Source organism: Phyllobates terribilis, unplaced genomic scaffold (assembly GCF_046119375.1).
Source record: "Phyllobates terribilis strain yellow unplaced genomic scaffold, ASM4611937v1 Scaffold_1__5_contigs__length_1240528914, whole genome shotgun sequence".
Taxonomy (NCBI): domain Eukaryota; kingdom Metazoa; phylum Chordata; class Amphibia; order Anura; family Dendrobatidae; genus Phyllobates; species Phyllobates terribilis.
Window position 1 is genome coordinate 997,027,281 of NW_027362761.1, and position 18,441 is coordinate 997,045,721.

The 18,441-nt window shown below is 38.6% G+C and overlaps 1 protein-coding gene across 1 annotated transcript in view; it reads left to right on the forward strand.

Annotated features, from left to right (window-relative positions):
* The first annotated feature begins 5,360 nt into the window (after window positions 1-5,360).
* The window catches only part of GLRA3 (glycine receptor alpha 3), a 562,486-nt gene continuing 549,405 nt past the window's right edge, over window positions 5,361-18,441 (forward strand). The window contains exon 1 of the mRNA XM_073656226.1: window positions 5,361-5,808. Coding sequence (XP_073512327.1) covers window positions 5,738-5,808 — 71 coding nt within the window. The 5' untranslated portion in view covers window positions 5,361-5,737. The remainder of the gene's footprint in view (window positions 5,809-18,441) is intronic.

Consider the following 18,441-nt stretch of genomic DNA (forward strand, 5'->3'; position numbering starts at 1 on the left):
TCAATCTCGGATACCTTTACTAGCTCGGCAACTGGACGCACCTACAAAAATAAACATTTTGCTAACTGTAAAACTATGGGTGTCATCTACATTTGCACGTGTACATGTCCCAAAGACTACGTGGGAAAAACAAGAAGACAATTGAAGGTTCGAATTGGTGAACATCTGGGGGATATTCGAAACAAGAGAGATACACCTCTGGCGAAACATGTGAATATACATCATGGAGGTGATTTAAACTCCATCACGTTTCGCTCAATAGAGGTTGTTAACCCCCATTATCGCCAGGGTGATTGGGACAGGAAAATTCTACAGCGGAATCCAGATGGATTTTTTGGCTGGAGTCCTTGAACCCTGGTGGTATAAACGAACAGCTGAATTTTTCTAGTTTTGTTTAGCCTTCTCTATTTATTTATTTAATATTTTTATTAGCCTTTTTTCAAAAATCAATATCAGCCCCTCTTTCCGGATTAAGGATTTATATGTACATCATTAGGTTCCAGTATTGGTAAAAATGTATACTGGTCTATTTTGGGACAATCTTGACAGATTGCTAATGGATTTTATGCTGCTCATGTATACTTTGTGGGTAGCTCGGGTTTTTGCCTGTCTATGACAGAGCATTCAGCATATTTTACATTATTTTGTCTTTTTTCTCCCTCCTTTATTGTGCCAAAATATTCTTGCTTGCATATATAAAAGCTTTTCTAGTGTATTTTATAATCCATTATTATGACATAGGGATATAATATATCTTTGTATTTATCTATAAGCCTATATTTACTTATACTTGGCCCTCCGTGGGGATTCTGACTATACCCTCACTATATACCTTAGGATGGTTGCTCCCCCCGTGTGATAGTTCCACGTAGTGCCAGTTTTTGCATTAGTTGACTGTTGCTGTGAGTATCCTACTATAAAGTTAATCAGTACGCAGTTTGCGTAACTCCTCTAGTCAAGATTGGTACTCACGCAAGCGGAAATGACGTCGAACGTAACTACCGGAACTGATCACACGTGATGGGGGGATCGTGGAACGCAGCTTGCGTTCCAAAATCATGGCGACTGTGTAAGTAATCACAGGTGGGTTTAATCCCATGGCGTACTGCACCTGGAGGGAGGTATAAAGACAAGGTCCTGCTTAGCTCACGTGTGACTGAACTCTAGCTTGGTAGCACTTATTATCAGTGCACCTTTCTCCTCTAATACAAACCTGTCCCCTTATGAGCCCCACATTAAGGAGGGGGGGGTGAAACGCGAAGGGACTATCAGACTACTCTGAAGGGACTTTTTGCTCCGTTGACGATTTTGGGACTATATTTAAGATATATGTTACCTGCTGATGACTCTATACCTGCCTGAGGGACCACTACTAAGGGTACCTGGTGTGCTTCTGAATTAACCTGCTTATATGTTTTGCTGGGACAACCTCCTGGACCGGGTTCATACTGCCACACACTTGTTGGGTCTGAAGGGGATATTTGCCTGAACACCAGCCGGAACCTCAGAAGGATCTGAATAAGATAAGTCCATTGCTATATAATTTTTGAAATTATTGAGACTATTCGGGACTTTTTTTGATCCTTTGATGATTTTGGGACTATATCTAAGAGACATGTTACCTGCTGGTGACTTTACACCTGCCTAAGGGACCGCTATTAAGGGCACCTGATGTATTTTTGAAGTGAATGTGTGTTGCTGGGAGTACTTCTTGGACCTGGTTCACACAGCCACATATTCTTTGGGTCTGAAGGGGACATTTGCCTCAATATCAGTTGGAACCTCAGAAAGATTTGAATAAGAAAAAGTCCATTGCTATATATTTTTGAAATCATATAATTTTTGACCAGTATATGTCACAATTGGCTATTGTCTCTTAAGGATTGCTCCTATTTTTTTCGGCGATCCTTTCTATTTTCTATGTATTTATTTACTATCCCTATTGACATAATTATTGTGTGCTTGATACATATCTAGTTCGGCAATTAGGAAGTTACTGGTCATTTGTGTGTATGTGTTTGAGTAGGGATATTTAGGGTCAGGTGAGGGACAGCCGTCGTGGAGCGGGGGCACCACTTTAACCCTTAGGGTGATAACACTCCGCTGTTAGGTAGGGAGAGCTCCTCTACCAGGGTCATTCAGGGTCAATTTTTGATTGTTATATGACTATCCCCACCATCCCCTTATTATTAAGTATCTCATCTCAATATATGTAGTTTGTCCTAGCTGTACTATTTGGTACACATTTTTAAATGCAAAATTAAAAGTTATTTTTTAATGGGTATTTTTTCTGCTCTTTGGTTTGTTAGTTAGCTTATATACCCGTTTTTCCAACAGTTGTTGGAGATTTTTCTGGTATTTCTCACAGCTACAATATAACATTATTACCAGACTTTTTCATATTGTCATACTCTCTTCCATTTGTCAGCTGCTATTTAGTAATCACTCAAACATATGAAGTAGGGGATGAATGGAAAGGAGCGGGACTGCAATATTTTTTAACCATTGCTTCGATGGGGATGCATAGGTCTGTTTTGAAGCTATAAACATAAAATAGCAGGAAATTTGTAATCAAAACCATTTGCAAATTTGCAGTCAAATAGGTGTACAGCACTCAGTGTTTAGCGTGGTGCTCGAGTAAAGGTTCCACCCTTTACACAATATATCTAAGTACTCGGCACTCAAAAAATGATATTCTTGAAAATGATGCAATCAGTATTTTTCAGTGTTTCATGGAGCAATCCAAAAAAAATGTGTGTGACGTTTTGACCTTATTTAATCAGGCCTTTATCAAACTCGGATTGCATGTGGTCTCCGCATATAGATACAGCGCTGGAATGCGCATTCCATTGCAGACACATTCTGCCCTTCAGCAGCGCTATATATATATGCGGAGACAACATGCAATCCGAGTTTGATAAATGCCTGATTATATAAGGTCGAAACGTCACACACATTTTTTTTGGATTGCTCCATGAAACAATAAAAATATTGATTGCATCATGTTCATGAATATCATTTTTTGAGTGCCAAGTACTTAGATACATTTGTAAACTTAAATATAAAAAATGCAGTAGCACTGCTGCTATAGTAAGATCAGATAGGCAAAGAGCCGCAATCTCAAGGCACCATATGCCCTGATGCAAATAATAATGAAATGATAAAAAGAAAAGAGATGCTCTGCAAACCACTCATAAAATACCAAAAGAGTGATTCCTACCTGTCTTAGAGAAAATGGTAGTCCAAATGAAGATATACGCGTGCAGCTTCCAAGGGTCCTTTGAAGAAGTCACAGCTTCAACTAGAGGTTATGGACAAGTGCCGGAGTCTGTAGAACAAGCCGTGAATGTTGCAGAAAATGGGTTCAGACAGCGTATTAACACCAGAAATAGAGGGCTGCAGAAACTCTCAGAGACTCGGGCTTTCAGGTACATGCAGCCGTTGCACTAGGTGAATATAGGGATGAAGATCATGGGTGAGAAGAACTGCAGACAGCCTGCTAGGTGTGCATGAAATAAGTATTTTATATAATAGAAAAACAGAACTTAATATTTGGTACAGAAACCTTTCTTGCAATTCCAGAGGACAGACCTTTCCTGTAGTTTTTGTCCAAGTTTGCACACACTGCAGCAGGGATTTTGGCCCACTCCTTCATACAGATCTTCTCCAGGTGTTTCAGGTTTCAGACTGTTGCTGGGCAACACTGAGGTTCAGCTTCCTCCCACGATTTTCTATTGGGTTCAGGTCTGGAGACTGGCTAGGTTACTCTAGGACCTTGAAATGTTTCTTACAGAGCCACTCCTCAGTTGCAGTTGCTGTGTGTTTCGGGACATTGTCATGCTGGAAGACCCAGCCACAACCCATCTTCAATGCTCTTACAGATCCCAGCCTTGTGCAGATCTACAATTTTGGTCCTGGTGTCCTTAGAAAGCTCTTTGGTCTTGGCCATGATGGAGAGGTTGTAGTGTGATTGATTGTGTGGACAAGTAATGAGTTCAAACAGGTGCAATTAATACAGGTAATGAGTGTAAAGTAGGTAGCCTTCTGAAAGAAAAAATAACAGGTCTGTGAGATCAAGAATTCTTGCTGGTTGGTAGGTGATCAAATACTTATTTCATGCAATAAAATGGAATTAAATTTTTTAAAAATCATGCAATGTGATTTTCTGCTTTTTATTTTTAGATTCTGTCTCTCACAGTTGAAGTGTACCTATGATAAAAATTACAGACCTCTCCATTCTCTGTAGGTGGGAAAACTTGCAAAATCGGCAATGTATCAAATAATTATTTTTCCCACTGTACATAACTTCATATTTAAGCCTGTTACAAAGTAGATGAAACCCTTCAAAAAGCCAAGCTTAAAACCCATTAAACAGAAACATTGCAACATATCGCATTTAGATATGATTTATCAGTGTTTTGCTTGCTTAGAAAACAATTAATCAAGTTTGTGTTTTTTTATTTTCAGGAATAAAGAATATGTTTATGTTATATTTACATTTTAATGATGATGATGATTATTAGTAATAATACTAATTTGCTTCAAATACGACTCCATTTCCTTAGGCTCCATTTCCTTTGAAAGTCATTTCTTCTTCCCATGTTCTATGATATTTTAATACTATATGGTATATTGGCACATTTTCTAAAATATCATTCTAAAAGAGAGAAATGACATCTGTAGTGCAGGGTGATTGGGAGATTTTTGTAGCATTGCCTTGTAAGCATACAACATCCAGTCGTTTTTTTACAGCTATCAAGCTGGGTGGGCAAGCAGAGTCTTTAGCTGCATGCTAATCAGACGGAGCCTCTGTAAGGACTAAGCTTTGTGTTTCAGTCCTGCAGCCAGTGATAACCCTGTCATTGTCACAGACTGCAGTGTACAAGCCGTCATTATGTTGCCAGAGGACATTCCCTTTCTTTTCTTCATTGTATCTCTATCCTCCTTTGTGAAATATGTGAAAACTGGAGAGGCAAAATTTATTTTACATATTACTTTGAAAATGCAAGAGTGCAATGTATTGATATAAAAGCCATTGATTCTTTACCGAAGCTAGACGCACAGCAGGTAAATAGTAAATTCTTTATGATGAAATGTGAAGAAAGCTGTTAATACATTCCTTTTCATTTCAACCAGTATCTATGGGAAATAACTAAGATAAAAGAATGTGCATCCAATATATATCACATCTATTATTTGCAATCAGTCTCCAGACACAAAACAGCTCAGGCAGCGATTCTGTATTATATCCGTGATCTGTGAAAGAGAACTTTAAGGATTGCATTCAATGTAATGGATCCACGTGCACCATCAGCAAACAAGGGGTTACTACTGCTCCTTTTTCTCCATCAAAAGAGCTCTCCTGTTCATTGGGTGCTATCAAGCAGCCTGTATCCAACCCCTGTACCAGTCCAGCCTCCTAGCAGGGCTTCAGCGGATTTCAGTGTATAGGAATGCAGCAGCTCGGAGTGGACTCTGCACTTCTGCCTGCGTTACATATCAGCCTTTCTGTCCTGGATCTGAAATTTTCTATCATGCATAAAATACATAATCGTCATCCTCATTATCTTGTCTAGTAGGAAAACTAGGGGGAAGCTTGATTTTTCATCTGGGATTACAGAGTCCTCATTGTGGAGCTGTTCTTGGTGCTGAATTAAGTGTCCTGCTGTTTTCTACTGCCAGCTACAGCCATCTATCACTTTGATGATTTTAATTTCACAGCACATCACAAGAAAAAATGGCCCGAATCAGGTGTATACTCACGGCTGTCTCTGGGTTTTACTTCTGGGAAGCTGCACTCTTGTTAAGGTATGGCATGTTCCACTCTATAAGTAATGCTGCTGACAGCCTGTGCATTGTGCAACCTGTGCAGTGCTCCAGGAAGGGATGGTAGATAGATAGATAGATAGATAGATAGATAGATAGATAGATAGATAGATAGATAGATAGATAGATAGATAGATGAATAAATAGATTAGACAAATATACAAGAATAAATATTTAGATTATACATATACGTGTGTGCATCTACATAGCTATTGTATATCTGTGTTTGTGTGTATATATACTATATGCATATATATTTAAAAAATCTCAATGTGATTTAAGTTATTATAACTAATATATATTCAAATTGTTGCTACAACGAATTATAATGCCAATGACTGTTACTGAAGTAACAATGTAAAAGTTAGTTGTATCTAACATTGACCTCCTCTTCTCCACCTCTCCTTCAACTTCAAGTAGCAATATAATATTCATATTGTAACAACACAACACAGGTGTTGATGAATAAATATATAAATATATAAATAAATGTATAAAATGTGAATTTATATATATTTATATGTTCATACAAAATAAATATGTTTATATATATACATATATATATGAATGAATATGTATATATATATATATATATATATATATATATATATATATATATATATATATAGAAAAGGAATGTGCACTTGCGCTACCACCTGTCTCCTTTAAAGCTGCATATTCAAATGCACCTTTTGCCCTCAAGCACACTGGACTAAGTCCAATAAAATGAGTAATTAAAACAAACTTGAAATGCGCCAAACAAAGATACTTTTTTAGCACATTTCAAATATATATATATATGTTTATTTATCTACACCTTAATGTTAATGACGTTTTTATTTGCTTAATTTATTCATGGCTTAAATCAATATTATGGCCTTGAGTAAAACAACACTTATCTAAATATTTTTGGAAGGTAGCTTTCCACTTGTTTTTAATTAGACATGATCACTTACCCATGAGTGACAAGCTGTAAACCTCCTTCATACTCAAAGTTACAAATCCCAGAGTACACCAGTCAGATTTTGTTCCATCTGGTTACATGCCCAATATTGCCACCTTGTTTACATAGTAAAATCTTTTATCTGAACATTTGGTGAGAAACTAGTGTAACTCCATGCAAGTCTGCATATGTTGTACTGTGAATTTCCATCCTATAACACAATAGGTTTTGTTCATAGAATTAATATGGAAATCAGGAAATTTCAATAAATTACATTTCATAATGTTATCTAGCAGTGCTGATAAATAATGAATGTACAATGAATGAATGCCCTAGTGGCTTTATAATCTAATTTTGTACTAGAATTAATATGTTAATAGAGATTCAAGGTCACAAAGAGCTTTCAGTCTAATTCCAGACTTTTAAGTCTTTAATTCCTGAACACAAATGCAAGGTGTATTATATTTGATTTTTCATGTGTTAATGTGTCAATGACTACAATCAATAACAATTAATATTTCTTTGGTTATCAATTTTGAATTGCTAAGGATTTTACTAAGAATGCAATTGTGTATTAGGAGTCTTATATATTGACTTAGCTGACATTACATTTGGAGCTTAAAAAAATAATTTATATGGTGATTGATGTTATTATAGTAATTTTAGGATTTACTATTGTGAATGTTGCTCATTTTTCCAAAAAGCTGTTTCAGGTTCTTTTTGAGTTAAGGGTTTGCTATTCGTATTATGGAAGTGCTGAAGGACACTTTCCAATGAACACTTAGCAATAATAAACATCTGATTTATTGTAGTGAGATAAATCAATACACTAACTATTCATTTCTCAGAGCTCTTGAAATTCTCTCAGGGAATTTTCAGTAATTCCAAGGAGAATATTAGAAGGTTAGTGGGTTTATTCCAACGCAGCTGCACTTTGAATGCTTAAATGCAACCTACTGATTTGGTGAAGGCTATTATGCAATCTCTACTTTGGGATGTTACACTTAAAGGTACCTATGTACTCAGACTAATATCTAGTACAGAAAAAGGTTATGGATTCAGAGAGGATTTGCATAATGGAACCTGCCACTTTGTGATTGTATCATAAATTTCAACCTCTTATGTAACATTTACATTATCAAATAGATGAATCTGTCTGACATTTTGATATTTTACTGAATTACATTACTTAAAGAAGACCTGTTGGTGTTCTTCTTTCTTTCCCGATATGTCACTTTTTAGTAAATACATTGGTGGTGATTCATCAAAGCTTTTACACCAGAAAAATCATGTAAAACCCTTTGCAAAGTTGCAAAATGTTTGCGTAAAGTGGAATTGTTAAAACATTTTTTTGACTTTTGGAGTTTTCACTCCAGTTGGAAGCACAACTTTACCAAAATGCTCAGAGCTGGGGAGGACTTGTGTGCCATGACCTTTGGGGGCTCATGTACAGAACCATCCAAGGCCTATAAACCATAAAGCCCCAGCCTAGCATGAGAAGCCTGGAGACTTCAGCGTTTCTGATGGTGATCCAAAGAAGGAACGAGGACCGGACATGTAGCGGTGAGGAGCGGGAGGGCCAGAGAGATGAATGGTGAGGTGAGTAGAAGGCTTTTGTTTTGTTTTTTACACATTATGTTTATTATGCTCTAGTGTCTGAATAGACCCCAGAGCATACTAATGGGCATAAAATGTGCGGAGAATAATTTCTCGATTTGAATTTACTGGCAAAATCTGTGTAAATAGGCAAATTCCTGATCTGCTCATGTCTACTGCAATAAACATTCAAGAGCAAAATGAGCATGCTATTCCTAATAAACTCACCATAGACATGCATGCTCACTTAACCAGAGTGTGCAGGTGTTCAGAATGGAAAGAAGAATGTCAGCCAATCGCTAAAACCTCTGCAGGATAATTTTTAGACATGCCAAAATTCATCATGACCTATCCTTTTCTTCCCAGACATAGGCTAAACTAACTTTGAACAAAGCACCTAGGTGCATATTGCCTACCATTAGAGGAAAGAAGAATCATATATGCTGAATATGTTTGGCTGCAATTTATTGCCATCTTTGTATTCAAATAAACATGCAACCAGTTTTGGGTTATCCAGAAAAAGAAATAAACTGAACATTTCATATTGTTCACCCCCTTTCCCATAACTCTTTTCAAGATCTTAGGTTATTGTTGGTCACAGAACTTTAGCATGTGCAGGTTGCTGTTGGCAATGGGCTTTTGTGCACAAGTAGCTATGTAAATTATCCAGATAATACAATACTGAAGGGAAAAAGAATCGTCGCAAACACACTTATAGATAGTGAGAAAACTTGACAAAGTCAAGTAACATAATAGGTTGTAATCCATTTAGAGACATACCAAAATTAAGGAAGGTAAGAAACATAGCAATACCCACAGCTATTATGTAATGAATGTATTAGGTAGGATAACCCTTCAAATATAACTAATGTAAATATAAAGAAGTTTATATGTGTAAATTTTAGATAGGTGTGGAAAAAAGTAATAATGTTTAAAAAAAATTGTTAGTAGTTTATTTTGTTTAGCAATTAATAAAATGCAAGGTGACTGAAAAAAAATGAAATCTAAACCAAATCAATATTTGGTCTAATCACCCATTGCTTTCAAATCAGCATAAATTCTTGTAGGCGCATTTGCACAAAGTCAGAGATATTGTAGGATTATACTCAGGTGTATGAGTAACAAATTTTACCAAATAGGTGATAATGATCATCATTTTCATGTGTAAGTTGAAACACAGTCATTTACTGAAAGTGAAATAGCTGTGTAGAAAGCTTAAAACTGGGCGAGGAACAGCCAAACCTTGCTTGCTCTATATGTGAGGTTGTGGAAGACAGTTTCATTTCACAGGTCAAGCAACGTGGCAATGTTGAGCACAGCAATAAAACTTCATCAGCAAGGTCTCTCCCAGGCAAATATTTCAAAGTCTAGGGTTTCAATATGTGCTGTTCAACCTCTTTTGAATAAGTACCAACAAATGAGCACTGTTGAGGACTGTAGACACAGTGTTTGGCCAAGGAAACTTAGTGTAGCAGTTGAAAGACACATCATGCATACGTCCCTTTGAAATTGGAACATTTGCAGCAGTGCCATCAGCTCAGAAATAGCAGCAACCAGTGGGACACAGTTACATTCATCTATTGTTCAGAGAAGTCTGGCCAGAACTGGTTTTCATAGAAGAGTTACAGCCAAAAAGCCATACCTTCAACATGGTAACAGAGCCAAGTAACTCAATTATACATGGAAACATGGGAACAGGGAGGCGGAAAAATGGCAGCAGATCCTCTGGACTGAGCAGTAAAAATATGATATATTTGACTGTAACAGAAGGCAGTTTGTTCTCCAAAAAGCTGGACAGTAGTACAATAATGAGTGTCTGCAGGCAACAGTGAAGCATGGTGGAGGTTTATGCATATTTGGAGCTGCATTTCAGATAGTGAACTTGAGGATTTGGTCAGAATTAATTGTGTCCTCAGTACTGACAAACACAAATAGATACTTATCCATCATGTAATGCAATCATTGTCATCCGACTGACTCCAATTTTTTTTGTAGCTTATGTCATTAAAAACAATCTTTAGTGTAAGAAGATCAACACACGCCCTGATCTCAATATCATTGAGTCTGTCTGGTGTTAAAAGAAAAGACAAACAAAAATATTAAGAAAACATCAATTCTGCCACTTTCTAAGTAAATTATTATTATGTTTTTTAACATTCTTACCATTTCAATAATATTTAGCTAGGAAAATAAAACAATTTGTTCAAGGTAATCTGTCAGCAAGGATTTCACAGCCCAAGTAGCTTTTTGAAATTCACGTCCAACGTTTGAATTGATATGCAAATGAGGCTGTAGATGTTAAGCTTCAGTCATTCCAGCTTTATTCTCCACTCAGCGCCTCCTCCTCCAGGTAAAAGGAACACTAGTGGGACAATTCCTTCTCAATTTGTTTTTTTGCCCCCAATAAAATAACAATACTTACACTCACCTCCGCTGCCGGCGCATTTCCAGAGGTGTCGGCACTGTCTCTCCCAGGGTTCATGTAACATTCTTATGTCACGTGAGCCCTATGGTCGCAGCCAATCTGTGGCTGCTGGACTTTCCCCACCTTCAGAAAAATCACTGACATCGAAGGAAGTGAGCGCTGCTGCTCTCTCACTTCCTTCAGATGTATGTGATACATCCAAAGACAGGAAGAGTAAAGTGCCACTGATTAGCTGCTGGACTCGCGTAATGTAATATTATGAGAGCCCAGTGATAGACTGCTGGAACGACGCCGACACCGGAGGTGAGTATAAGTGTTGTTTTCTACTGTGGGCAAACATACAGATTGAGAAGGGGTTGTCCCAGTAGTGGACAACCCCTTTAAAGACTGCTCCTTTGCCTAAAGTCACATAGCATAGAGGTTGTCAGTCAATCAGGAGGAGGCTGTGCTGGAATAGAGCTGGAGTGACGCAGCCCCAGAACTACTGCCTCATTTTCATATCGGTTCAAACACTGATTTCTCAGGAATGGAGGCACAGACTGCCATTTAAAGGTTTTGCTGGACTTATCTTTGCCACATTCACATATAAATAGTTTGGATGGTGAAATCCTATTGACAGATTCATTTAAATAAATTATACTGGTACTCTAGAATAGTAGAAATAAATAAACTCTTGGTTCATTTTACTTCACTGCAACAGAGACTGTTTTAGAAAAACAGATTTCGCATCTCTAAAGAATTTAAAAAAAAATGCAACTTCCAGAATGAAACTTGTTTTTCATAGAAATTTTTTTATTTCACAATTATAGCTTTGATCAAATTTTTGTGTCAATTACCTTCCATCTTTTGGCTGGCAATGTTTACTTATAATTTTTGAGTTAGTTAACTGGATATGCATCTTTACATGCTTGAGGAATCATTGCTAAATACCATTTCAGAATTCACCTAAGTTTATCTCTGTTAATAAAAAGGCAAATCAGGCATAAAATAATCACTTGACATGTCACAGTAACACATTGTAGGATAACACATCATAGAATAACATCAGTGCAATATACTCCGGGCAGTTTCCTAATTGAAGAGGCTGTGTCCTTCTATAGAGACTTAATGCCCTCGGGCAAAAAGTTAGAATTGAGATTTTTCTGACTTGAAATCTAAAAAATAATCATTCTGTTACTGTTCCATCAATTCAATAGTACAGTAAGGGCTGAAGTCACATAAATCTCCATCTCTATCTGCTATGATCTGGGTACTCTTTAGGGTACTGAATCATCATTAATGTGGTAGTTGGCAGAAGCCCAAGCTCAGAAAACCCCTTAGATACTGCCTTTGGATTTGTCACTGTGACACGTTAGGACATTATTTTATGGATGGACATTAATTAATTATGGAAGTACAGTAATCAACACTATCACTGTACTTCTTATATATGTGACTACCATGTTTCTATGAATCTAATCTATGTGTGATGCTCTATTCTTTCTATCCTAAATTGTCGGGTACCGATGATGAAATGCCGGCCGGCTTTTTTAAAGAGACTGTGCATGAAAACACTATTATTTTTTTTAATAAAACCTTTAACACTAAATGACAAGTACAGTAAGCAACACTGTCACTGTAATTCTTATATATGTGACTGATATGTTTCTATCTATCTAATCTATGTGTGATGCTCTATTCTTTTTGTTCTAAATTGTCGGGTACCGGTGAATGCCGCTGATGAATTGCCGGCTTTTCATGTAATACATTCTACATTATTCTTAGTTGCTTTCCTTCTTGTAGAATTCACCTAAACGGAAAGAAAGGGTTTATTTTCATTCCTATATCTGTGTCCCATTGACTTGCATTGGTTTCCGGTATCGGAATCGGCGATATCCGATATTTTTTGGGTATCGGTCCGATCCATTCCGATCCGATATTTCCCGATATCGGAAGGTAACGCTCAACACTAGTTATTATATTTTGATAACTCCCTGATGAGGTTTCAAGGTGCACCAGGGATCAGTGTTATATCTGTAAAGACTCATAAAGGCTCAGTTTTGCAAATGTAATTTATGGTAAGACATTACGTTTATTCAATTAACAGTTAACTATTCATTACACTCTGCAAATATTGATTGCATTTTACACCACATTATTGAAGTAACTTTTTGAGTTAAATTTGTGGTAGCTTTGTGTCCTACAACTGATAATATTCTCTTAAACATCTTTCCATTCAATCCCTTGACGCCAATCTGACAGACCGGTTATCTATTTCTAAAAATTATAGCGATCACTATGAAGTTACTTACTCTGAAAAAACGGTGTACATATCATAGAGTCAGCCTATGCCGCTGCTATGGGGCCATTGAGATAAGAGGCATATATGAGCTTTTTACAGAGACTCAGAAAAGTTGTCAATCAGGTAAAAAAATGCTGCCTTGCATGTAATTGACAGATGAAAAATGTCTAGGAGACAATGAAGTCCAAGTGGTCCTTCTTAGGATGTTTATGCATAGTTTTAGGAACCTAAAAGAGAATATTTCTTACATTTATGCTATCAATCCTGTTAATACATTGCTCATTGAAATAGTCCAATATAATTGTTTATTAAAATTTTCATGGAATAACAATCTCAGTAATAAGAAACAGAAAATGTTATCCTCTTCATGAAATGTATTCAATAAGCCCTAATACATGAAACATGAGGACAAACAGAAGCAAGAGACCATATTTCCTGAAAGCAAGAATAAAACAAGAACAATTAAATCTACTGCTGATGTATATGGCCTCTTTAATATATTAGTATTTCGATTAAAGTTTTCTTTTGGGAGCACAGTTTAAATCTTAATGCCTTCTTTAATTACCCAAAATATACAGTGCCTTGGAAATGTATTCATACCGAGTAAAATTTTGCACATTTTTCAAGTTACACCCACAAACTTAAATGTTTTTTACTGGGATTTAAAGGGATTGTCCAGTACTTTTAAAAATATTCCAATGTGTTTTAATGATAAATAGAAGCTTCTTTCTAATTACCTCCTGGTGCTGTTTCTGCCTGTGAGCGGCGCTATCACTGGCAGCTCACAGGCAGCACGTGACCCCCGGCTGCAGCCGGCTCTGACATCCGCTGACATCAAGACAAGTCCAGGCTGCAGCCGAGGGTCCCTCTTCCGCATTCCACCGGTGACTGCTGGGTTGTTGGCGGGGTTACCCCACGCGTCACACCCGGCATCCACCACGCGCCCTCCCTGTCCCCATTCATTGGGAAAGTGTGCGGTGGATGCTGGGTGTGACCAGGGGAATAACGGTGCCCACAACCCAGCAGCCACCATGGGGACCCCAGCGCTGAGTCACACCTCACTTGACGTGATGTCAGCGGGGGGTCACGTGCTGCCTGTGAGTGGCCACTGATAGCGCCGCTGGCAGGCAGAAACAGCACCAGAAGGTAATTAGAAAGAAGCTTCTATTTATTATTAAAACACCCTGGCATATTTTTAAAAGTGCTGGTCAACCCTTTTAACTGATATACCAATACAAAGTAGCAAGCATTTTTGAAGTGTAAAGGAAATGATTCATAGAATCATAAACATAAATCCCTAGCCTTGTCCAGGTGCTAACTCAATAAAACAAATCATGGCTACTTATGCACAGCTGAGCTAGCCAAAGCTCAGTCAAACAAAAAAGCTATTCTTCCTAGCAACCAATGATACTTGCGGTTCTCTGCCTCTTCTCATAGAGGGATTCTGGCCTGTCTCTCTCTTCATCTCCAAGACTCATCCAGTTTAGTCAGCTTCCCTGAGATCACTGACTCAGGAAAACATCTAAACTAGCTATATGCAAGGCTAGCCAGGTAATATAATCAGAACCTGTAGAGCTAGGATTTAACTGTAGCCTATCTAGCTTTGCTACATACCACCCCCCACTCAAAGCCTGGACTAGGCACCATCTGCCAACAAACAGAGTCTACAAGGCTTAAAATTTACATGAACATTAGGCTCATGCTTCATGACACATGGGTCACCTATTACCTCCAAGAACCTGCCCATATTTTTGGGTACCGATTTTTGGAAGGCGGCAAATTTTCTACCACTTTGACACCCGCCATGTTGGCTCCTGACCTGGTCAACAAGCAAGGGGCTTTGAGTCAGTCCCTACCTTTTCAGGGTTCTAGTAGATAGCAATAGTATATTGGAAATACTTTCCTTTTTTCCTGGCTGGTAAGTGTAATTTATAGTTGACCTCTTCCACTTTTTCCACCACCCTATAGGGCCCCTGCCACTGGGTAAGGAACTTGCTCACCCCTGTGGGCACTAGTACAAGAATCCAATTCCCAGGCTTAAATTTTCCCAATTGAGTTAACCAATTATACCCTCTGGAGTTTTCCTGTTGGGTTTTGAGGAGGCACTTCTCGACCAAAAACAATAGCATGCAACAAGTCCTTGACCACGCCCACTTGATGTGACACAGAACCACAGTTTGTGCGTATGTCAACCTGAGCCATGGGATAGTTCTTGGCGTCTCCATGGATACACCTCAACCCCACCCCCTTCCCTGGGACTAGCACATGTGGAAGTGTGGAAATTTCAAGGGTCACAAAACTCCCTGAGTCCAGAAATCCAGACACTTGGACACCGTTCACAGTCACCTGATATTCCTGAGGCCCCTTTCCAAGGTGAGGAACAGCACTGCAGGCAAAGTAGGCAAAGTAGGAGTAGCACCGGCCTACGCTGCAGTCCATCGGCTCCAAGGTCAAGGGACTCAACACTTCCAACAGATAATGATACAAGCTGTACCCTTTGGTAGCACCAGAGATGCATCTGTTGTTCTCGGACTGTCAGGCTGACGCCCAAACGTGCTATAATCTCCACCTTCAACTTGAAGTACTCTCTGGCATACTGCAGGACAAGGTCACAGTATGCTTTCTGCAGTTTCCCTGTAAGGTATGGAGCTAGGACCGCTGCCCATTGCTCAGGGGGCAGTTTCTATCTGTCTGCCACCCTCTCAAATACAGTCAGGAAAGCCTCAAAGTCATCTTCCGAAGTGATCTTCTGTTGTGAACCTTCTATAACTGCTGCTGCTACTGAAATTGTTGCTGCTGCTGTTGTTTTAACTGCTGCCACTGCCTTTACCCAGGACATTAAGTCTTTACATTGCAATCACCTGTGGTCTCTGGTACTTTATGCCCATATTCTTCACCAATTGTAAACACATGTCCCTCACACGCGTTTCGCTGGAATATCGACTTTTTCTAAGGGCCCTGGGGCATGTGTCCTGCTTGCATACCAGATATAAATGAGGGTCAGATAGCTCAATAATACCACAGACAGGGTTTGATTAGCTCGGGATACTTACGAGCACTATACCACTAGCACAGCCTGACATGCTGTGGAGTGTCTAACAGCGTGCCTGCAGCTGCACACCGAGCACTTCCAAATGCTAACATGGTCTCCTGCATGGAGATACTATGCTTCTCAGCCTACATACCCACCTTGAGCAATATAAAATGCTAGCCTTATATATAAAACTCCTTAGGGTGCTTTCACATTGGGTTATGTGTCCCCGTCGGGGCATACGTCCCAAATTCCCCTCAAAGCGGGGTTTAGACGTATGCTTTCCATTCTTTGTAGGTGGAAAAATGTGCAAAATCGGCAGTATATCAAATACTTATTTCCCTTACTGTATATATATATATATATATATATATATATATATATATATATATATATATAGCCAATTACACAGCCCTTTTAGGTCCAAAACAAGCTAAATAGAGTAATTTAGAATTTTCAGAGAAGTGGGAAAATGACACAGATTAACATTTCTAATGGGCAAACAAGGCCATGGAGGACCAGGCTTAACATTTCTCTGTGTGGAGTCACTGAAGTGTGATAGCAATTATCCTCTATGGCCATCCAAGTGAATGATAATGATTATTGATCCATAGAGTGTACATCTGTCCTTAGCGTTACATGCTGTGAAATTAGATCAGCATGTGACCAGGATATTTGTTCAATTTGAAGAGTTAAAAGATGTTAAACATAGCAAATATAATTTAATCCTACATAACAGTGTTTGTTATCACACTGGTCACTGTTCATAATCTGATTACTACAGCAAGCAGGGGATTCCTAGGTCACCTGTCACTAATTGACTTTTACTCTAATTAGTAGCATTTTCTTGAAATGACTAATTAATAATTCAACTGTATAAAGCCCAGAACACTTGAGATATGCATTATCCATCTCAATGTAAAGACATTGGGGGAGATTTATCCAATCTCACTTTGCAGCCCAACAGAGTAGAGCTTTCATTGCCAAAACTGATTTGATAATATGATATGTAATGATGGTGACATAATAATGACTATTAGACACTTTATAACAGCTTTTCAAACTTCTTCTACTGGGGCTTCATCAGACACACCAAGAAGATGTCTTATCTTCACTGTACTGGAAGTCAATGCAAAAATTTAAAATAGTTCTTAATTTTCAAATGTGAAAAGGCAAGCCACACCACAATACATCTAAAATCAAATGACACAATGCTGCTGCAATGAATCCTGTATGTATAATGTAGGTAGGTACAGGGCCAGTATCACCACCCGGCGCACCCGGGCAAGTACCAGGGCCTTGAGCAGACAGGGAGTCCAAGTGCTATCGGGGACACTGGCAAGCTATGGGGCCCATGAGTCTTTAAACTGTTCGCAATACTTGCCTCTCCCTGTTTCTCCGCTGCCCGGTGTCTTCCGCGTCTTCTCTCTGACGTCTCAGGGCAGTGGGCGCGATAATGTCACTACAGTGCACCCTCTGCTCTGATCAGTGCAGAGGGTCAGAAGACTGAAGAGACAGGACCTGCAGGTGGGAGAGGTGAGTATTGAATTTATTTTTTTTAATGTACGAAGCATTATATGGGGCCCATACTGTATGGATCATTATATCTGGCCCATTAGTCTGTATGGAGCATTATATGGGGTCAATTATACGGTATGAAGCATTATATGGGGCCCATTATTCTGTAGAGCGCATTATATGGAGTCCATTATTCTGTATGGAGCATTAAATGGGGTCCATTATTCTGTATGGAGCAATATATGGGGCTCATTATCCTGTATAGAGTAATTCGTGGTGGTCATAATACTGTATGGAGGACTATGTGGTGCCCATAATACTGCATGTAGGACTATGTAGTGCTCAGAATACTGTATGTAGGACTGTGTGGAGAATTTTCCAGTTTCTGAGCTATTGTAGAATTTACAATAAATATCACTCATGTAAGGTAAGAATTAAGTGAAATCTTTGGCATTTTACTACACTTATATTTTTCTTCCTCATCTTTGCATCATGAATCGTGGTATGTGTTAAAGGGGTCCACTGAGACTCTTTCGCCCAGGGCCCACGAAAACCTGGAGTCAGCCCTGTGTAGGTATACAGATAAATGTCCTACCTAAATCTGATGTTCTGCTTGTAAAAGTACTCCGATATGCTGGTAATCCAGTTTCCAGTGAACAGAGAAATAGAAGTTAAACATAATCGCCCATCAGGTGTCGATTTCTTAGTATGTGTTCCTGGTCTAACTTTAACCCCTTAATGACCGCTGATACGGCGGTCGTTAAGGGTACTTATTCCTCTGTGCCGCTCTTTCATGGCGCTGAGGAATAATGCAGCTGACA